At 40.5% G+C, this 24,166-nt stretch overlaps 1 protein-coding gene across 4 annotated transcripts in view; it reads right to left on the reverse strand.

Moving 5' to 3' along the window:
* The window catches only part of LOC118120925 (LIM domain containing preferred translocation partner in lipoma), a 153,335-nt gene that overhangs the window by 36,805 nt on the left and 92,364 nt on the right, over positions 1 to 24,166 (reverse strand). For all 4 annotated transcript variants that reach the window (XM_035176427.2, XM_035176422.2, XM_035176425.2 and 1 more), the window contains 2 exons: positions 23,231 to 23,827; positions 6,021 to 6,117 (listed from right to left, as the gene is read on the reverse strand). In XM_035176427.2, coding sequence (XP_035032318.1) covers positions 6,021 to 6,117; positions 23,231 to 23,827 — 694 coding nt within the window. The remainder of the gene's footprint in view (positions 1 to 6,020; positions 6,118 to 23,230; positions 23,828 to 24,166) is intronic.

Raw genomic sequence — 24,166 nt, forward strand, 5'->3', positions numbered from 1 at the left:
TAACCAAACTAATGGAGACAAACTGAGCATAGTGTTAGTTCAGGCCACGGAGTCAAGCTCAGCTCACCTGACAGCTACAGCAGCTGATCTCAAAGACAGCCCACATCCATCCACGCATTCATCCTTATTTCAGCTGCTTCAGCCTGCCTACCCTTGCTGCTTCCTCTGAAAGCCATTTTGCCACCCACCTCCACCCCAGCTCCACCCTTTTTTCATGCTGCATTTGATTTATTCAGTGTCATTTCTGATTTCACTGATGCCCCCTCTGTTCTGTTCCCTTTGGGGCTGCGGCTCTCCCTGTCTAAAGCTTTCCATTTAGGCACATGGATGGACGGAGGACGAGAGTGGTCATTCATTTCAGGTGACCAATACAAACAGTGGAAGGAAAAAAAACGTCTGACTGACTATGGTCTGGTGCACACTAGAGCATTTTCAACTCTTATCCAATTTTAAAAAACGTAAGAGCCCAAAGACATAACGACAGATTTAACTGATTTTTTATTTCATAATTGTAAAGAGGAAACAAAAGGACAAATTCATCGCTGAGAAGGCGAAATTGGCTTGCAATTTGCAGTGCAAGCTGGAAGTGAGTTGGAAATTTGTTCGAAAGTTTTTATTCGCAGCTATACAAGTTTGTAACACATCAAATATGTTTGAAATTTATAATTTGAGATCAGGGAGGCTCCAACTGAAATGGTAATAAGAGTATTTTTGTACACTCCTCACACTTCAGGATTATTTGGGCAGATACTTGTCACTGACCGCCCTCCAGCCGGCAATTGTTGGAACGGGCGAATCGGGTCAAAAATCAGCCTGATTATCCTCTAGTTTGCAGCAGCACTAACTGGCGAGCAGTGTGTTTTTCCTTTACCATTCGTCGTTGGAGACTGGTGATATGATGAAATAATGAGGCGACCAGACTGAAACATACACTTATCTTGAATAGAATTGGGGATTTCTCTGAGTTTGAACATTGTTGAAAACATTTTGGATAATATAAATAACACAAGTCAACAAAAATATAGAACTGAGGACTAACTCTAAGACATTTTAATGCTGAATTGCAACATATTATATTTTCATTATGACTTTGAGCTGCATGCTATTTGAAAGTGGTGTAATTGTAAGGGTATTACCATATTTCACCTGCATATTCACTAGAGCTCTTGTTTATTGTTTGTGTACATGCCGAGTGAACGCGACTTTAAAGGTAAAGCTTCACACTAAATGGAAACAGTCGTCTAATTTGGGGGAGACGGCTGGCTAAAGGCGTTTGGAGACTGTGGGGGTGGAGATTGGTGAGGAAGCGCAGTTGAGTCGGGGGGGTGGGTGGGGGGGGCTCATTTTAAAGCAGCAGAAAGGTTTTACTCTGACACACATCCCACTTGTTATGACATGTAGAGGCACATCTAAAAGCAAACTCCTGAGAGGTTGCTGAGGGCGACCTCAGTAATATGCAAATCACTTCCACCAGAGTATCTTAGACAATGCACAAAGCTGTCTAAACTGGAAGCCTATTAATACATTAAGTTATGATGCTTGGTTGTGTTTTAAAGCAACAAAGGCAGCTCCACCAGCGTGCACTGTGTGAACCTAAACTTTTCTGACCCAATTACCTCAGCTGATCTGTTCCGACTCCTCTGGCCTGCACCGTTACTGGAGCTCCACTGCCATTTGTATCTCTTCCAAGATTCCTCATGAACTTTTAATGTGAGGTGTCTCATAAATTATGAGGGCTCCTCCAGCTGACATTATGACGGAAAATGGCAAAGCCTTCCTTTTCTTCTCTCGCTCTTATCATGAAACAAAAGCTAGCTAAAACCAGGAGGAGAGGCTTTTCTCGACAGCTAAGAGTCCTGTGCGGAGTACAGTACGCTCATATGATGCTCCCTGCTAATTTCCAATGACTATCTCTCCACTGTCTGGTAATAACATTACAAAAACATTTATGCCACTGCTCAAAAACCTCTCTGTAAAATCACACTGTATAAATATTGATTGGACATCAATATTTCACGTCTTTCTTAATTCTATACAGTGGAAAACTGAAGTCTGGGATCACATGGAGGATTTCTCAACTTGTCATTTTGGTATTAAAAGGGGGAATAAAAACAGATTCTCTGCGGCAGAATGAACTACACTGCATAAGTATCATCAACACTAATTGTAAATAATGCAAAGCATCTCATCCTTTCAATTATTCAGCTTTACGTCCTGGTTTTGGTTGACAGAAATGTCGTGATGACAAAATATCGTAAGTTCCTCTGATGCCAAGGCATCTGTACTGCGAGCTGAGTAGCTGTGTCTTATTAGATTTCCACAAACACAGTACACCTACGCACAATCTAAGTGGATTAAATATGACGGATGATGACATTTGGAGAAAAGGCTCTTTCAGATTACTCAAATCTAATCTGGAACTCTAAATCAGGACTAATCAGTGGCTTTTCAAAGAAGCTTCAATCAGAGGGGGAATTTCTGGCTCGCAAACTGGGTTTCTCACAAGAAAAGCCGTTCTTTTATTATGTATCATTTTCAGGTTTTTTACAGTTTGAGGAGCATTTGTGTTGGAGAGTGCATGTCCGGTGCAATTTCTTGACTGCTGTTGGCGTAAAATGGCATAATAATGTTATGTATGTAATTTATAAGCCAGAGATGGAGTCTGATGAAAAGTTCCCCTGTGACATCACAGAGCCAGAGTGTAACATTAATTCAATTCCATTAACCCCCTCTGGACCTGTGAAAACTCACTATAGCCTTTTCAGATTAGAAGCTCATCAAAGACATTAGTGGCACCAATAAAACTTTGCTATAGGAAGACAATGATCCAGTCCAGTCGTGCACTAGAGATCGCAGCCCCACTTTGATTAATCTTGTTAATTACTAGCCTAAGGGTTTCAACAACTGCTGGCCCTCTTTCCCCCTGTACCCCGCCAAAAGAAGACGAGGCTTGTGCGCCATCAGATTCTTTGTAATTACAAAAGTCTCATGCTCTGGGACCCATTCTCCCACAGAATTGCATATACAGTCAGAAAACACGCCAGACTAAAGTCAATTTTAACATTACTGCGGCGACTATATGTACATTATTCAGCGGGGGAGAAAGGAGGCTCTGTGGATTTGCAGAACAGCATGTGCCTGCGCTTGAACTCTCTCCTAATGAGTCCCTGCAGTCACCTCGGTTGCGGGCTCCTGCTCTCATCCTCTTCCTATCTTGCAGTTAATTCAGCTGTCGCCTAGTTTAACCACAAGATGACCCTCCTCCCTCCCATCCTCTCCAGTAACAGCGAGCCGCTGTCAGCCGGGTACGCGCACGCTATCCCTAACTAGTTCTGGCTACCTCAGCTCACATATGACCCATTTCTCAACTCGCATGTCCTTGTTTAACCAGCCCTCAGCCAGTCAGCCTTATAGTTGGCAAACAGTGACCATTGCATGCATGGTATAGCGCTACAGAAGGGTTCATGCCAGGTCTACATTGCATACACATTCACGCAGAAATTAGGCCAACAAGGCTTTGAGGGCCATTCCTCTGTAAAATGACTACACTTTGCTTAAGCCAGCAGATCCATTTGACCTATGTCTAATGTGAACCAATTAAGGTCTTTACATCAGCGCGCACCAATGTGAGGCCGAATATCCCTTAATGCCGGTTAAATACATGTTCTTGTAGCTATAATACACCTCCACGTTATCATGGTGTGCTGTGTGATTATGTGCTGATATAAAGCCTGCTCCAGAGTCCCATTGAATATACTGAGTGAGGTATCTAATGGGCATGGGAACTAATTCCAGGGCAAAGGGGATTAAAGGCTAGAGAAGCGAGAGAAGCAGAGGGATGGCACTCGCTGGCAGCAGAGGGTATAGAGGGCGGAAAAATAGAAATGAAATGTAAATGCTAAGAATCCTTGTATTTTGAATCCTATTTTGCGAAATAGTATAAAACTTGGTATTTTCTTTAATCCTGGCACTAATGTTTTAATTTTTTTCAATAAGAACAAAATTAATATCAAGTGCTTCAGAGAAAACAATACTGTTAAATGTAGCTAGACAATCAAAACAGGATATTATCTGCCTAGATTCTTTACTCTCATTATCATTATTATCATTACACCCTGAACAAGAGTTGTGTCTCAACCTTTGATCAGCCTGATTCCCAAAAGAGGCCTCTGACTTGAGACAGACTACCTTGAGGACTGCTTCCTAGACTGGTAAACATGCTGTATCTACACAGAGGAAATCAACGGATAACATGTGCCCAGAATTCTACTTAAGTTTTGTCTGGTCTGTATCTTACACACCTGCACTGTGCTCAATATTCAGTCTCAATAGTGGAGCCATTTTATAAAAACATTGTTCTCATGACACAAAACTAACTTTGTGGGTCACTGGGTAGTCTAATCTAGGAAAGCTTATGCCAGTTTTATTCTATTAACCCATTATCCCACATTGTTTTATTTAGCCTTCATCACCAGAAATGAGGCAGGTCCGTTTAATAGTACAACCTGCAAATTCTCGAGAGTAATTGGAAGGCACAACTTTTATTCTAGTTCCACAAAATATCCCAGTGAACGGCCAGAGAGTGAGTGAGCTGCTCCTCAGGAGATCACACTACCTCTGTGAAAGTTTTCAGAGCTGCTTTTGCAATTCATCCAAAAAGATACGTGTGAGCGCGCAAAGTTTTCCCAGTGTCAGTGCTACATGTGAATCAAACAGTGAGTCATGGACTATTTCAGCCACTCTGCTCTCGCCCTTAAAGGCGACATTGTGAAGTGATTGTTGTTGCAACAATAGTAACCGTACAAAAGCCATATATGTATGATGACTATTTTTAATTCTATTTACTAGATTACAAAACAAGTACCTATTAGTGCTGCTCGATTATGGCCAAAATCAAAAGTATGATTATTTTACTCAATATAGTTGTTTTTTTAAATCACGCATTAAATCCAGCATTTATTGAACTTTAAAGAAAAATGTATAATTTTATCGCCCGTGTTAACAGATGGTGTCGGTTTTCAGTGTCTTCACTGAGTGAGCAGGGAAGTACTACTCTTCTGTCTGCTCAGTCTGTTCATCTCTGTTACTCTTCACACAAGCTGACGATCATATTTATTTAGTTATCAATAGATGGTGTTTGATCCTGAATCCGGATCACTACGGTCACTTTAACCCTGATGTCCTGGCTGTGCGCATCACATTACGTCTCATGTGTGTAGCAGGTGAACTGAATGCGGGCAAAATGTTTGACTTTTTATCAAAGTGTTTTCCGCTGGGGTGTCCTGGCATTTAGTTTCAGTACATACCCTGACTGTTATTCGAGGAAATACAGACGTAATACCACAGCCACTCAGACTGTGTGGCCCGGGTGTCATCAAGCAAACATTTCATAATCATTGGAGGCCGTAATCATAATTGAAATTCAATTAATCACCCAGCCCTAGTACCTATGCAATAAAGTTAATGTAATTAGAATGCCCCTTTTCATAGACACGATATACTAGCAGCATACTAGCAGCAAACAGAATTTATTCAAGCCTGGTTAGCATCCTAATGCTAAAAAATAAGAAATAAAATCGCTATGACACCAGATGTGAAAAACTATAGTCCTGCCCGGTAACATTCCCACACAAATATTAAAAATTAAAAGCTTGAATTAGGATGAGGCATTACATGTTTCAGCATTTGTATTGATATCATTAAAACAAAAATACAGAAGTCAGCTCTCTCTTTGTCCGAGGCACGTTCTTTTTTATCTTTAGAATTGTATTTGCTAAATCGCGTCGCGAAATATAGAATAGAATAAATCGTATTGTCACCACAACAGACACACACAAAAATTGTTCGAAATTTGTGGTGAAAGAAAGAGCAGCAGTGAATCACTATAATGCTGTGCCATCTTTCACCAAGATAAATGGAATCCAACCATCGTTACACACAATTTTTCTCACTGTGACAGATCCAAATTTCTTCCAATGAAAATGCTATTGCTAACAACATCTATACTAGATGATTCTTACCAAAAAATTCCTCAGCTGGAGGGTTGTCCATGTCAAACAGCATCTTCTTGGTCAGACGCTCCAGCTCGTCTTCAGGATGGGCCATAGGAGCACTGCCCTGAGGACCAGAGAAGAAATATAGTTTTGATACACAACACTGACCAAGATAACAAGGAGGATTTCAGCACTTTCTTGCAGTCATTTCCACCTGACTCATGAGGGTCATTTTTGGTTTATGCAATGTAAATGCTGCAAAAAATGAAAATAGTGCAATGATGCTTAACAAAATACAACTAGGTTCAACTTAAATAGCCACAAGAAACCTGACTTCAATAAATCAGGATGAGGCCCTGTCTCAAGGTCAAACAAAACACATCGACTGTAATTAACATGCAGTGGATAGTCTTCAGTCTGCCTTTCTCCTCTGAGATATCTGACCCTGGCTCAGGCCCCAGTGGTGTGCAGCCCAGAAGGTTGCGCATATCCTTCTGTGCAATTCAAGCATGTGGACAAAAATGTGACCCTGACTAATCCTTCTGTTTGGAAAATAATGATACGAGAAAGAAAAGAGGGGAGGAAACAGAAGAAGAAAGCTACTTTTTAAACTCCTTTCGGGTCACGGGTCAGGAGATAGTTATTTAGACATACGCTGAGCACTAAAGACTTTAGGTGTGAGCCATGTTGAGGCCTAATCTGTAAGAGATTTCAGAAGGATGACATAACTCTCTGAAGATGCCTCTTCCTTGTGAGCCTGCCCTCCTTATCATGCAGTCTCTGGCATCCGCCTGCTGTGTGTCTGCATGGAGCTGACGTGGTGTGCCTGACAGTTTCTGCCAATCATTCGCAGAACCCCAGAACACAGCCTCCCTCTCTCCCTCCCTGAGCGCCGGCTCATGGTGCAATCCCGTCACAGGTGTGTGAGTCCTTTGCAAACACCTCAGAGGCCTGCGGTTGACGCATTTCATGCTGCGCGGCCGAGCTTTGTCAGAAATCGGTGACACTTAGATGACCTTCCCTAGATCCCGGGCTGGATCTTTACAGTAGTTTTGATTTTCAATATTGTTACGCGAGTCAAGATCTGCGTTGACCTTTGAGGTGTTCCTAATTGTGACGTCTGGGAGCTGGGTGAATGTTAGCAGCCAGTCTGGTCTTGTACTCATTTATCTGTGTCGCATAAAGGAATCAGATTTATCAATAGAGATTGAGTGAAAACTGTTTTTGTATTCAAGATGAACGAGGAGTGACAGATCCTGTCACACAACGCTTCTGCTTTCATTGATGACTGAATCGCATGGACTCATTGTATGTGTCAGTCAAGGTTTCAACAACACATCTACCTACTAATTCCACAAATATCTGCTGTATGTTTGTATGTGTAACGCAGATCTTGCAAACCGTTCAATTTATGGGCTTCACACTTGGCTTGCATATTGGTAATGGCCAAGTGCAGTGCCCCAGTTTGGTGCGATTTGGACATGTGGTATCTTCAATTTGGTAACAGGAAGCAAGTGGGGGCAGGGCAGTGGGCAAATAGTCAGTCTGTAAACTGAGTTTAACATGTCTACTATCCTCAGATAAACTACAGCAGTGGTCTGCAGCTGTGAGCAAAATCTCTGCCAGATCATTCAGATAATTCTTTTTTGTATATTTCACCGTATCGGACTGAGACACACAGCACAGGCGCTGATCTCTGCCATGGCAACAATATTCATAGAATCACTTCTTGTTTGGCGATTTGTCACTCACTTTTTTTCATTGCTTTTTATCAAGCCGAGTTACAGAGCTTCTATTTTGAAAAGTTGTGAACTTTAGTCTGAAGATTGCTAAACAGACCTCTGCATGAAATGAATGTATCAAAAATAACGGCAGTTTAGCCAATTATTCAAACTTATATATGGACCACACGTGAAAAGTAACGAAACAAATTCAGTTTCATTTCATGAAAAACATTGACTATAAAATCTTATAAACCAGGTAGGATGAACACAAAGTTTTCTACTTTCACTTTGCACCATAGACTGTTTATAAAAACCTCTGCACACAACGTCCAGCACACAAACAATAAAAAGTGACAGAATATTGTAGAGCTGTTTGAGGAGGACTCACTAATGACAATAATTCTGAAGTAGCTCCGGAGCTTTAACACAGGACAAGAGAACAGTCCATTCAGAACAGACAGGTTTAGAACTCACCCTGCACTAGTAATGTATAAAATTGGTATATTTTTGTTTTTACAATACATTAAAGTTGGTAATGCAATTGTATATTATATCTGCTGTGAGAACATTCAATGGTCTACTGCGTTTATTTACAGAGGCGGAGAGAACTGCTGAGCTCTACTTACTGTCCACAATGTATCAAGGAGGGTCTAAACTTTATGACGCATGACTTGTGCTCAGGCCTGGCTTGGGATGCAGCAGCCTGATAATGGAAGCCCAAACAACACGCCTCATTAACTCTGAGGGATCGACACGTTTGACGTGCAAATCTTCCTGCTCGGCCGGATTCCCTGGATTCCCTGGCACCTTGCGCCGCCACAGCCACTCAAGCATAAATGGCCAGGATTGTATAATTGAGGATTAGGAGGAGATGAAAGAAACATTCCTGAGTGGTTGGGTATTCCTCCTTTGTCACCTCAAATTACATGACTTTTAAAAAATAATACACAAGAATACATAGTGGTCAATAGGGGTGTATATACCAAGGGTTGAATAATAACTCAACAACCTGCACAAAAGAAAATATAAGTGCGCAGAGTGCAAGTACACCTCAAAGAAACACTCTTGTTCTCAACAATCTGCTCATTATGCCCGTGTTGTGAGTTTGAGACAGTGAAGAGAATGATTTAACACTGTTAATCTTAGCTCCACATCAAAAGCACATTGGAGAGGGAATGAAATGCTGCTATTACCAGAAACAGACTTTTGAGTTTAAGCTTCATTTATACCTTATCCACTTTTTGACACCCCGCAGCAATGCACTGCCAGAGAGTTTAAAGCACCTTGTTAAGGAGTCTTTTGTGACAGCCCAGAATAATTTTTCACTTGAATAAGAGAAAGAAATTGCTTCCCTGCATGCTTTATGATTGCTTCGCAGTTCCTGTTCAGCTTTTCAGAGGCAACAATAGTAACCATACAGCGGCTATACATGTACGTGCCGCAGACATGACTTTTCAGTTATGTCTGGCGCAATTCAGTAAATTGTTTGCCGACGCCCTCAGGACACTCAGCCGTGGTTTCATTGAAGCTGGAGCTTAAATTCAGTGACTGGGTTAACAACTGCACCTATTTTCCACTGTTTCCCCCCCCCCGTACGTCAAGGCTCATAGTTTCAGGTCATCTGCTCTCTGCTTTTTAATGGCAGAAAGCCTTTCAGTTGTAATACCCCTGAAAGTCATGCTGATGGGCCATCATATGGTTGTCAGAGCGTTGTTTAATGCCCGACCACTTACAATCCAAAAACAACAGAAGCATGTGGAAGGGACCATCGTGCTATACCTGATACAGCATGAAAGGTGAACACAATCTGAGATCTGATCGCCGCGCGGCTGCCACATCTATGAATAAAGCTGTGTGCGCCACCCACTGTGGAATTGGCATTGTGTCAGAAGTGATTAAGTGAGGAGCGGAGGGGGGGGGTGGGCAGAGGGGGCTCGGTGCAGCGCTCTCACCTGATGCCCTGACAACATCATGTCCTGCTAAGAACCAAACCTCAGGCTCTGTGTCTCCTGCCTCCACCGCAGCGATAGAGAGTGAACAGGAGAGACAACTGTTCTCAGGGCATCTGATCTACACCTTTGTTAGTGGAGGTGGAACAAAGGAGCGCAGGCGAGCAGGAAGCTGGAACTATTTGCATATCATCACCCACCATGTGCAGAACAATGGGAACGCACAGATTTGCAGGTGGAATAATGATACGACGCAGTACAGGTCAACTCTACAAAACAGATCACTGAAGTTATATATTCACATGAGCCTGACATTGTGTCTATGTGTATATAGAAATGCAGCTGACATAACCAATAGTTCTCTTTATTTTAAATAAGAAGCAGTATATACACTGAGTTGCCTGTTTATAAGGTACACCCGAAACTCAGGCAGGAAAAAAGCATTAACACGCCAAAAAGATCCCATCTTGTTGAAGGTTATAATGTGTGGTTTGCATGAAGGTGTTCGAGACAACATTCAGAATAATGCAGTGCAGCTCAACAGTACCTTCATAAGGGTTTTGAATTACTGCAGGGTTTTTAGCTATGTGTACCTAATAAAATGAAAGCTGGGCACATTATCATCGATAGTTCTTTTGATGTACTTTTCGCTGCGTTTGTGATGTCGAACATGACGCACCACGGAAAAAAACACAGAAAGGTAAATTCCTCTACATTCAATGCGAAAGGAGTCAATTGTCATTTTAGAGCGAGGAACCCACTTTTAAATAACCTGTGTATAATATTGGTGTAAAAGAGCTTCAACTATTTATGTGACTCTGTCGTAATAAGAATCAGTCATGATTAGAATCACTGCAACGTACGGACTACCGTCATCGCAGGATGAGGAAATATAGTCATGACGTCACGTCCAGGCTAACTTCTGTTTCTCAAGCTTATGTGAATACACTCTCGCATTCAGCATTTTCTTCATCAGTCTTTCTGGAGAAAAAAAGTGCTTCCCCAATTTTCTTTGAATTTTTCTGAGACTAATCAGTTTCACAACAGATTTGAGAAACGGTTAATGAACTCTGATTCTGACAAAGTTAAACAATGACTACTCTGTAAGTACAGCTCCCATGAATACAAATAAAAGCAGCAGCGCGGGCTCTCCATCTAAAATGTTATAATAACTGACAAGGTTACATTAAATCAACTAATCTATAATGTTGAAAAAGGGAAACATGTACATAACATAAACTTTGGCTATGCAGGGCTGTTTTCTCTGTGTCCAAGAGCTGCAATATCACTATGGTTTATATTTTCTTGCACAAAAAGAGGACAGACTTCAAATTTCAGTCTAATGTTTGAAGAATCATGAGCGGCATCTTCTTATTTAGGCCAGTCCTTTTTTATGCAGGGTTCAAAAGCAATGTGCAAAGACAATGAGATTGAGAGCCGCTGCACAAACAGCACAAACCACTGAGCTGAAAGTGATAACCAGAAGGGGGAAAGTAAAAGCACTGTGGAGCGAGCACAGTGAAAGACAACCGCTAAACAGCACTAATCTGTGCCTCTAAACCTGCACTCATCTATCTATCAGTAAGCTTTACTTCCTGTGAACGCAACATTCCACCTTCCACCGAAAACAATTGTCTTCCTTTTTACAATAGCTTCTGCATTTCCTGCACGATCAGCACAAACTGAAGGAAGACAATCACTCACAGGCATATTTATCCACAGATTAAATGATGATGGACTTTACAATACAAAATGCTCTTTAGTGTCAATGGAACAGCGGCTTTAACTCAGGCTTTTAAAAAGAGAGAAGCTTTAGTCAGCTCACAATCTGACATTCTGCCTTTTGTCTCCTTCAATCACAATGGTATAATTGGAAATGGACACAGAGCCTTTTAAAGGGAAATGGCTTATTAATAATAATATCAGTAATGAACACAACAAGAGCAAATGGACCATTGCATTAGTTACGGTTCATGAGGAACATTTTTGTATTCGATTGGGGGGAAAAAAAGCATTTATTGCCACAACACTAAACGAGTGATTATAGCAGCTTAGGCGACTCTGTTTTACCAAAACAATGAAAGGATTGCTGGATCAGCCACACTATCCTTTCACTGAGTTACTGTGTTTGCGTGTGTGTGAAGAGTGTGAGTGTGTGATGTGTGAGAGTGTGTGTCAGTGAGTGTTTTGAGCAGAGGGGGTTACAGTATGTTGTGTATCTAAAATCATACATATGGGTTAAACACTCTCAGATGCTTTCTTTTTTAAATGAGTGTATGAGGCATCTGGTTAAAGTGGATGGCTTTATTTGATTCACAGCGCACAGTGATAAAGTGCAGAGACAGATATTATTTGTGACATGGTGACACAGCAGCGCTTTTTAATAGAAACCTGATTATTGTGATTCATTCACAAGACTGAGTGGACAGAACTGAGAGTTATGGACAACTGCGGGTTTCCCACTTCATATCCAAGAGCTTTGTCGGGACAAAACATTTTTTTTGTGGATCTGTGCTTTGTCATTCTTCTGGCAGCTGCATGTTTAATTGAAGAACGTGTTAAGTCTGTGAGAGGAATCACATGTGAGTGGCTTTATGTAATCCAGTAGATGAATTTTCTGCTCGCAATGTTAAACAGGTTATGAGTAATCTGTAATGCATTACATTTGGAGAAGAAGCATCGCTGCGCTGCAAATTAAGCTCAAGGCCACCTTTTGAGGAGGCACAGATAAAGTATACATTCTCTCCAAACAAAATAGGTCATGCTGTTTCAGCTCCAATTAAATGCTGGGGAAAGAAAATAGCAGTCAACTGTAGAGCAGCTGTGTACAGAGCAGCCAGCGATAATTAAAAATTAACCTTTTCCATAATTGACATTTTCCACAGCCATTCAAATCTCTCGCTGTAAAGTGAATTCATTTAAAGGGATGAACATCAGAGCGCTCACCGACATGTAATGTATGTAGAGGGGCCTCTCAATGTTTGTAAGATTGTGCGTGAGTAAAAACTAGGTCATCTGTTAGGAACTGACACATCCCCCTGCAAACAGATATTTGAAAATCTGAGAGTGTAGAGAGGGGTGCCACAAGCAATCTGAAAAAAAAAAAAAAACCTAACAAAAAAGAAAAAAAAACCTACAACAACAACAAATGACAGCACAAATTGTTGGGACGGAGATGGAACTTATTTGGCATCTCTTTGTGTACCATTACAATCCTGTGAATGTAGCAAACACTACATTACACAGGATGCAGTTTTCCCTGCCGCTTCCTCCCGCGGTAACACAGATCTATATTTAAACACACGCGGTGGACATAATGAAGATTCATACAGGTTATGTCTTCAAATCGATGTATTGGCAGCCTGCACTTCCCTTTTGTAATACACAGTGTTGTCGATCTCCTGTGTAATTTTGCCTCCGAGGCAAACCATGATATATCACTCTGCTTTCCACCTAAACGGCCACGTGGTTTATCTGAATGACACCCTGGAGGATATCTCCTGACCAAACACTACCGCCAAATTGCTGGACTGGAGAATACAAAAATCCTGATCCACTCACAGACGCTGTCTTGATGAGAGAAAATGTTTAGAAAGTGCACACGTTTCATGGAGTCTGAGCCAGGGGCGGATGAGAGTTCTTCTGTGGACAGATGTGGATGTTAGGAGGGCGGAGAGGAATCCGACCTCAGCAGCACTCAAACACAAAAACAGAGGAGACTTGTTTGTGTGCAAAGAGGTGTCGACACTGACAGGAGACCATATCCAGGAGGAGCCAGCAGGGGCCACTGTTTATGCAGGTGATTTTGGCGGCCTGGTTTCTGACTGAACCAACATGACTCTATTTCTTCCTGTAAATTGTACTTAGTGAGCAAAATGCTTGAATCAATACACAAGCACAAGAGTGTCAGTCATGTGACTAGTGCTTTTCTTCGTTAACCAAAAGTAAATTCATGAAATACATTTTTTGACATAACTCTGCTTTTTTTACTCTCACTAAAAGGTTTAACTACTTGAAAATGAACTACCTTAAATAACTAAGCAACACTGCTGGAATACAGGCACTATATAAAGGAATTTCCTGTTTTCATGTGACATTCAGTGAATGAGGAGAGGTCATCCAACTGTCACCCTGCACGCCACAGGATCATCAATTTACTGCTTTTAAGAAGGCAGAATAATCTCAGCATATTGCAGGACCATGGCCTACGGGCCAGCGAGGAGCGGCGCACAACAACAGAACACACAAACCGCTCGCAGACATTTTAGATTGCCGGAGCTCACTGAACTGCAATGACAGTTATCGATCCAGCCAGTTATTTACCAGCCGCGCTGCTAGTCTCAGAGGGGGCCGGCTGAGGCTGGGGTGGCAGGGGCTATTATTTATGAGCGGTTATGTGACAAACACTTCTGATATACTGAGGGTTACCACTGACCGGATGAACCGGCCAATCAACAGCTAATAAAAAAGAATGCGGATGAAAAGCACTTTACCTCGAAGTGAGACCAAAAATGAAGATAAATCAAAGCCTTAAACTGGTCTTTATTTCATGTTGAGTCAGTTCACATTGCCAGGTTTTGTTGATAATTAGAGGTTAACGCTCTATACATTGAAACCCTTTAGTGTTGACGTTCAGTTTTTTTTTGTTGGAAATGGCATCTGTGTATGTATACACTGGGGATTAATGCTGGGAAACAGAACTGGGGTATTTCTCGGGAATGCTCAACATAATCTTCTGCCCTTTCCCATAGAAAAACACTCATGGGAACCTGCATGGGTTTTTTAACATGTGTTTGTTAGCAGTCCAGCTGTGTGATTAAATGCCGTTTGGAATGACTGAAGTGAAGGTCAACATCTGTAAACTAAACAACAGCAAATGTGATGTAGGAGTTAGGACTCATGAAGGACAGACATCCCTCATACCTTCCTTCTAGCATGAAGTTCTTTCCGTCATGAAATTACATGCCTACCATCCATCCATCCTTCCATCACAAAGTGACATGAGGTCCATCTGTCCATCCTTCCTTCCACCTTAAAGTGATGACATCCATCCATCCATCCATCCATCCATCCTTCCTTCCTTTCCCCTCCCTCTCTCTCTCTCTCTATACCTCTTTCTTTCTTCCCACTCTAGAGAAATGAGACCTCACTTTCGCAATGAAACAGTCAAACAACCCTTATAGAGACAATTCAGCACATTGAATCTACCTCTGTGTATGAAAGGTGCTTTGTAAAGCCTGGCCTAATGACACATCACTTTCTGTTAGCTACTGCGCATGATCCTATTAAAAGTGTTATTTATTTATCTGCGTCCGCTGATGACTTTTTTTTTTTACATTGGGCCGGCACTCATTATATTCATCATTTTTGATTTAGCGTCTTGTAAACAGACGGAAGTCTGTTTACATTCTTAATTTTACAAGCTTTACTACGCTCACTGGCTCATTGCCACTACCAACTGTCAAATAGCCTGAAACCACTGGCAGAAACATGTGTTGTGCAGTGCAAACAAAATCTGCTCATCAAAAACATGGCCCATAAAACTACAAGTGGCTCATAAACTCCACAGTGCACCTTTAATATTCCAACCACTGGTTTTCTATGACAAACAGTAAATATGGATAAATCTGGAGTCCACTGTATGAGTTTGTCATTAATACTAATAAATCATTTAAAATCTCAATTAATTTGTAATTCTGTAATTAATGTAGCAGTCCACATTATGGTTTTGCTGTGGAAAGCCCCTTCAAATAAGTAAATAAATAATAATAATACTAATAAATGTGACACTTATACTGTATCTGACCATAATTATGTAGAAAAATAACTAATATAACTTTTAAAATATCTGTAGAGGCCTATCATGATCATCAATCACCTGATCACATATTTATCAATGCTGCTAATGCGACTGTTTCCCATAATGGGCCTGATTACTTTTTTCTGTCGCTTGCAGCTACATTTGCCTCAGAGATTTGTCACAGCTCGAGGCCTGGAAGTAGCTACTGGAAGGAAATGTTCCTGACATGTGGGCATGAGAAAGTGAAACATAAGGAGATCCATGTTCCATCACTGACCTCAAGGTTCGGCTCTAGTGAGCTGACCTTTAGTGTGGGAGGCGTTCGGTAACCAGATCGTATTTGGACCCACCACGAAACATCATGTCGAACAAGAATGTGGTTGTAGGCACTGCAATAATTACAAACACTTGCTTGTAACCGTGCAATGCGAGAGGGATGCAGCTGATCACAGATCACTGTCACACAATGATCAACAAAGTTATAAGTCAGTCAGCTGATACGTGCTGATGGGTGTTATATTACAAAATAACACGAGCAATGATGGTGAGACGATCTAACTGTCTCATGTGGTGTTTCCTGTAGCATGTGACAGGGTCTCTGCATGGATTCCTGTTTAAGTAACCATAATTGTATTTACACTATCCACATAATCTTCTAATTTTAGTAAATACAATGTGGTATGACTTACACGGTTAAGTGTATCCGCTGTGTAAATATACAGTAAATAAATTAAGTTACAAACAGCCTTTTAAAATCATAGACTCCTGTGGCTGATGCCTTCAACCTTACAGATTCTGTTGCACTACTCACTGCTCCCACCTCACTGTCGATATTTTGACACCTCGCAGAGTTCACAGACTCGTCTCAAAACATCAACAACAAATTGTCATGCACATCCCTACCTGATGTCTGCTGCAGCTTTAAGTGGAATACATGCCTATGATCTTAATGTATGTCGAAGTCTGGTTGTGTTTACTGTGTTTACAAGAGGAGTCGACTTGAATGACCCGCTGCTGTGGTTTTCACACGAAAAATAATAATAATAAAAAATTCATTCCTCAAGACATTAATGGTGGAGGTGGGGGTTTCCACATTCAAGACATTTCTTGGACCTCATGGTTTCCAAAAAAAGGGTTTTAGTGAGTAACTGAATGCAAACAGAAGGGCTCCTCAGGGCACCTTTAAATCCCTACATGGATATCATCCACCTCTGATGTCAAGACTTCGACCTCACGTGTCCTGTTTGTGTCATTATTACACACACGAATGGTGGACGGCACAAACTTGGAGATACTGGGTTAATATGCAGTATCATCACAAATATGTAGTGTATCTGCTTCAGTCAAGCAGTTCACTTCAGGTGAAAAACTATGGGAGAATGAATCATGATGTGATTGAAAGTGCAAAGCAGCTATTATTTGTGCTTCTGTCTGTAATCTTATTTTCTTAAGCAGTATGAGAAGATAAACAGAGCGTTGAAAAGGCAGAGTCACTCACAGGTGTAAGTAAAGTACTCATACTTAGATGTGAGTGGGTGTCCTTTTTTTATTCCAAAATCATGACTCATTTTGTTTTTAATTGCACTGTGGAGACAATATCACTGAGATATAACTGCATGGAATATGTTCTAATTATATTTTCAGGTTCACTGCTTGCATACCCACATAGACACTCGCATGCACACACACAAGCACACACAAGCACCACTGTACACAAATTTGGCATAAATTGCTATAACGAAACACAGTGACATTTGAATAGCAAATAAACAAATATGCTTAGGTAGATGATGAGAATTAAGATGTTTTTCTACTGTGGTTTAGCAGAAATAGAAGTAGCTTTAAGGAATTGTAAAGAACTATTCTTTCTCCTGTAGCCAGAGGGACATTTTGTAGATTGTTGGTTTGTACAGTTTGCAAAGGGAAGCAAACAAAAACATGTGGATAAGAATTCGATGTAATGTTGCAATGGTGCAGTCAAGTAAAAGAAAATAGATCAGTGGGTCAGAGAAATATAGTATAATATATAACAAATTTCAAAAATATACAATTATTAGTGAGTCAATATTTGGTTTAAAATTAGTTTGTTTTGTAGAACAAAATGTAATGTGTTTCATGGTGCATCTATACACAGGGAGAAGATCACAGCATTATGGATAATATCTTCATCTTGTTGAAGCCCAAGGCTCTCACTTTGTAGTTACACGTGGTAAAGCTGCACCAGGAGAAGAATTCACTCTGGAAATCTAAAGCAGAGCTGGTAATCCTGCACTCAGACATCGGGCTTTTTTTAGGAGCCACACACAGCTCTAGATTTTGGGGAAGCTAGGGTCAGTCACCTGAGGAGAAGGCGTCGTGTATGATGTAAAGATGGCAAGAGTTCACACCTGATTGTCTTTCAAGGCGTAAATAGAAATGCCAATCATTCACATGAAGGAACAGCTCAACAAAATATGATTTAGATGGTAAAGAAGAACACCTCATGTTAGTATGATCAGTGTGTGCATTTCCAGGAAGACCCAGAAGCATCTGGTAATGCCATTTTTTGTTTTTGGAGTGCCTTAGGGTTGTACATTGGGCCCCCTTTCGTTCCTACTTTACATGTAACCTCTGTGGCAAATCATCTGCTGACATACGGTACAGTAATAAAGATGATCATTGGCATAAGAATGATATGACCCAATTCAACCTAACCTTTCCTACTGAAGTCTTAAATTATGTCTCGCCATGTTTATGTCAATGTGTTGCCTTTAAAATGTCCTCTACTAAATCACACCAAATCAGAGATCGTGGTCCCAGTTCAATGTCAAGTAAAGAGCATGTGATCTCGGGGTAAGTTTAGACTCCCAGTTGCTTTTTGGTGATCAGAATTAAGTGGTGCAGTCTTATTTTAGGCAGTTTTTTCCATCAATTCCCTTAATTGCTGAAGCCCACCATAGTCTAATTTGCCCTCTTTATATACCTGTCACTCATGTGCTCATGAGATCATACTACATGTGTGTTCACACAACAATCACAATATCAACCCTGTAATTCTATGGGAAATACTGATTCAGCTAATTTTCTTAATGTTCTGTTGAGTATTACTTATTTTTTAACTTTATTTTAAACTTTTGAATCTGTTATCATTAAATTAATTTTGGAAATTGAACTGTTGCTCCTCTATTGTGACACACTGAGTACCTTGTTTTTGAAAAGTGCTCTACAAATGTCACATTTTGCATTTTCCTTCAAATTAACTATTCAGTTGGTCTAATAATAATCAAGTGCAGTTTGTGATGCATTTCATGCACTTGCTAGCTAAAATAAATTATATATAAAATCAGGAATTTTACTTTCAATATCAGCATAATATGTTAATGTCCCGTCAAATAGAAATTTAAATAGAAAATGACCTATACATTTGATATATTTTCACTGCTGTTACTAATTGTATTCCTTTACAAAACATTTCAGTTCTTGTTTTGCAAACATCATTTTAGAGATTGATGTTGGTTTATGTCGGGTCACACACGGCGTCTGGATGAATACTGATAGAACCATATGGAAATGCTGCTGTGCAGGTCAAAAGTCGCAGTAGCCAGGACTGGAAGGCTGAGAAATGTCAGATATTTAAACATGTTTGACAGTTGAAACCATCATTGACCTTCGAGGGGACTTTAACTTTAACTGGCTGCAGGGATTGAATAGTTCAAAATAATCCTCCCCTGCCAAACGTCACTCAAGCTCAGCCATAACACAAGTCATCATCCAGCTTAGCTTTCCTCCAATTGCAAAGACTGAGAGACTCGTGGAAATTGGTATGTTAACCAGAAGCCATGAAATCTGTTAATTTTTTTGAGATATTTTTTTTTAGAGATCAAAAACGGCTGGATTTGGGTAATTAAGCGTCCTTGGAGCGGGTTGATGTTACTACACCTTCACTTTACGTGTGAGTAACAACACGTTAGGGGATTGGGTGCTGGGTGGCAGAGGGTGATGTGGGGTAACAGGAAGGGCAGATCAGGCGAGTTAGAGTCGAGATCATAGAATTTCATACGCAGAGTCGATCTTGGACTTCTAATGACACTGACCTTCTATGAATACACTCAATTATGTGAAATGATCTCTTTAATAAAGTCCTCAATCAAAATCACAAACCTCCTACTGAGAAAGTCTCGGGTATTACATTAAATCACTATTAACTCTAAATAACTTGAGATAATATTTGATAATTATGACAAATATGTAAACAGTTCATTTAATTGACTGTGTTTTGGTTTATTTACACAACAGATTAAAAGAGGCACAACCCCTTTTTTCATTTAAGCAGATTTAACACCATTTGTAAAAGGTTATGAACATGTCACGACATTGGGTTAAGCAGAGTGATGATCATAAAGGCAGAGTTGACAGATTTTGCTTTAATTCTAATCTGGCTTTTATAGAGTCTCTAGTCTGTTTTGGCTTTAAATATCGGCTATACTGGACACAAATACACAAAGGACAGATTAGAGCTAAGGTTCTGATATTTTAGAGAAGGGTCAGGCCAAACATACAAACAAAGTGTTCAAATGAAGCACGGGGGGAAGGACGCAGAGCCCATTATCTTGCTACATTACATCATATCCTTGGGAATTAAAGTATATATTAAAGTATATATAATATATATACATATGGAGAGAGAGAGAGAGAGAGAGAGAGAGAGAGAGAGAGAGAGAGAGAGAGCAGAGAGTATGAGAGATGAGCTCTATGTGTAAAATTAGTGATTTGCTTTTATCTGAAATCAAAGAGATACTCACAAATCTATTAAACGCCACCTTTTGTTTTTTAATAATGCATCATACTGGGACCAAAGAAAGCTTTTCAAGCAAAATGTAGACTTTTGTTTTGAACAAATATAATTAGATTATTTTTAAGATACTCACAGCAATGTTGAAGCTAATTTGTATTTAGTAAAGTACAGTCCTTGATGAGCAATTCCCAGAGGCAGGGAGGCCCAGTTTGTATTTGGAACCAGCATAAAATCCTTGAATTAAAGAAAACTCAAGGGCCTTGCAATTTCCAGAGATTGTCGACGGCTGGATACAGAGATGAGAATAGATGTCTCTGTGGCATTGACTACTATGTTCTAAGAGATGACAGTAATTTTTTATTTTTCCCAATCAGATACAGTTCTATAAAAAGGTATAGTGCCGCATTCAACATCTTGCATTGTTTTAGAGGGCTTGAGTCCAATATTCACTGAAGTGCTTTTTAACTTTACAACCGTTATTTATGTTAAATAATAATATATTTAATTTGTGTATTAAATAGTGCACATATGACACGATCATGGAATGGATGGTTACATTTAACTAGAACAACTGCCTCGCCGTTGTATACCTCAGCCAATCAGTCAAGTTGCAGGAAATATGGTCACAATCTCCCCTCCTGTTCCTGAATTATGACATTGAGTAATGGCCAAAAATGTGTTGTTGCAGAACATGGTCCTGTCGCAGTCATGATGACCTTTAACCATTGACCCTTGACCATTTTAACCCTATTTGACATTTGTATGAAATTGTGCTCTGAGCCTCTGCTTGGTAAAACTTACTAGTAAATGAAAATGGATATGGTCAGTAAAGTGCTCAAATAAGCAGAACAGATCGTCATTTTGGACTAGAATGTCCCAATTAGATTTGGTTTTGAGCTATAAAACGGAGCCTCTGATCTGGTTCTGTTGCAAACTGCTGGAACTAGCAGGGTCACAGCAACTGTCCTTAATGTTGTCCTGACCAGGTCCAGTGATGGAGCTGCTACTTGCTGCCCCTACCTCCAGCTCTCTGCTTGCCGACGGTATATATGGAAATTATGGTGGATATATGCTTTGCTGGGCAGCAACTATAGAAACAAAGTAATCAAGCAGCCAGCTTATTTTTGTATTCAGAGCTCTGACTCCAGCCAGTGGTTAACAATGAGTAAGTTTGCAGTCCACATTCAGCCATAAAATTAACAGGTTTTCTGTCCAAGTGTAACTCAAAATACAACTAATAAGAGGGTAAACATAAAACAAGATAAAAGTAAACCAGGAATAGGTCAAAGAGTTTCGTTAAAAAGTTTAAAAGCAGAAAATATCATCGGAGAAGACAAACAAAATACACACCAGAGATTACATGTTAAAATAGCAGATTTCAGGTAATCACCAAATAATCTCCATTTGCAAACGTCAATTACAATTCTGGACCAGCTTCTGCTATGTTGGGATATACTATAATAGATGGAAGAGTCATCAATTGTTTTTATAGTATTTTTTTAAACCTGTAACTAATAATAATAAATCTATTCTGAAGGTGCTGTTGTAATTTGTGAGTTTAATCAGTAAACTTGACTTACTAACAATTGCGGTTTACATTTGAAGAGATAAACATTTTTATTTATATTTTATAAATCCATAAGCCTGGTTAGATACTGTATATACTATTGAATACAATCTGCCTTTTATGAGACAAATGGAATCAGATGGTGGAAACCCCCAGCAGAGAGGATCTTTCAAATATTCATAAAGGTTAAAACAACTGTTTATTCTAAGCAGTTCAATGAAAGATGGCAAGGAGCTCCCCACTGCATTGCCATCTGATGCTGTACAAATGTATGCACAGACAAACACACACACAAAACACACACACAGATGCACGCACACACGCACAAAACCATGTAAGAGTCAACACCACATTGATACACACACAATCTTGTACACGTGCTTGTAGTTGTGTACGCCAACCCCCACACAAACTAACAAACACACACACATGTTTGTACATCTGTCTTAGTGAGGACACTCATTGGCATAATGCATTCCCTAGCCCCTTACCCTAACCTTAAAGAAAAAGTGGATGCCTAACCCTGACCTAATTCTAACCTTAAAACCAAGTCCCTAAATCAGCCCATTTAAAGTGGGTCAAAAAGTGTCCTCACTCTGAAGGTTGTAGGGGCAAAATTGTCCTCATAAAGATATCTGTACACACACACACACACACACACACACACACACACACACACACACACACACACACACACACACACACACACACACACACACACACACACACACACACAATTAAATAGTATACATCATGACTGAAAAGATACCAAAAATAAACAATAACTGACAAAGAAGGATTTGGCCACCATAAATTGTATTAAACTGACCCCCTAACTAAGAGCTACAAATGGTGGAAACCATTTTTTCCCCCCACTGTGCCAGGGTCCACCCTTTGAGATAAGTAGAGGAGTTCAAATGTCCCATGAAAGATTAAAGTAGAAGAGCTACACTTTTCACAGAAGCCAGTTGAGGTTGTTCAGTCATCCTATCAGGAAACCTCCAAGACTTCTCTCTGTGGAGGTATTCCAGGGATATCTATGTGGGAGAAAGCTCCAGGGTAGACCTAGAACACACTGGAGGGATTAAATTTCCCAGCTGGCCTGAGAAGGCCTCTTAATTCAATTCTCAAGAAGGAGTTGGGAAAAGCAGCTGGGGAAATTGATGCTGGGCTGCACTTCATTGCCTACTGCCACCAAATCAGATCGAAAAAAAGTGCCAGAAAACTGGCTAAAAGAATCAATTAAAGGGTGGATTATCAAATGATTGGATTGATTGCACTGATTGTGTCATGTTGTATGTGTGTACAACTGCAGCGATAAGCAGAAAAATAGCTTTTTTACCTAATATCAGCTAGAAATATGACTTTACTTTAAATTTAATTACAATAACTAATTCAGTATCATATTTATGAATATTCTTACCTTTGGTGGGACAGCTGGTCCAGAAGTGTAGGAAGCCAGGCTTGGTGGTACATCTGTGATGTAGGTCTTCTTGGGGCCAGAAGGCTGGTATGCTTGGGTGGGGGCAGGTTCAGCTCTCCTGGAGCTTAGCCCACCAGCTTGAGCTACTCCTGGATAGTGCTGTTCTTGATATGCACCTTGACTCATAGGGGAGAAGCCAGGCTGTGGTGGTCCGTAGGCAAAGTCAGGACCTCTGGGCTGGGCAGGCATGTACTGCACCTGTGCAGGGCTGCGAATGGGCTGCTGGCCAAAATGGTGCCCTCCAGGGGCTTGATGCTGTGGGCCGGGCTGGGCTGACCTCACCTGGACATTAAAAGTGGGCTGGCTTGGGGTTGAAGCTGTAGCGTAGGAGGCTGGGACAGGCTGAGGAGCCATGTGACTTTGAGGCTTAGCTGCCGGGCTGCCAGAGGAAGGGAGGGTAGAATAGACTCCCCCAGGAATCTGAGGTTTGGGTGTAGACTTCTTAGTTGCAGTAAGGGGTGGCTGAGTTGGAATGACCATACGCTTGTAACCAGTTACAGGAGCACTGGGAGAAGAGGTTGCTGAGGATACAGAGTTCTGAAAAACAACAGAGAATATGTGCTCCAGTTAATGCAAACTTCCAGATAACTTAAGTTCACACTTAACATGGGGGAGGAAATAGACCTCTCAGAACAAATCCATACATTTTTCACATGAGACAAACAATTTAACAAACAATAAAGTGAACATTTTTAACATAAGCAGGTCAACATGCTCATGATGACTGTCCTGACATGCTGATGTTAAGGGCTGTGTCAAGTGGGTTTAAATCTTCATCATCATTTTAGTTCAACACGTTAGAATGGCAATATTTGGTAATAAACAAGCACAAGGTAAAGGCTGACGCATAAACCATGTCATAAACCAAAATACTGG

This window comes from Hippoglossus stenolepis, chromosome 14 (genome assembly GCF_022539355.2).
Source record: "Hippoglossus stenolepis isolate QCI-W04-F060 chromosome 14, HSTE1.2, whole genome shotgun sequence".
In the NCBI taxonomy this organism is placed as follows: Eukaryota; Metazoa; Chordata; class Actinopteri; order Pleuronectiformes; family Pleuronectidae; genus Hippoglossus; species Hippoglossus stenolepis.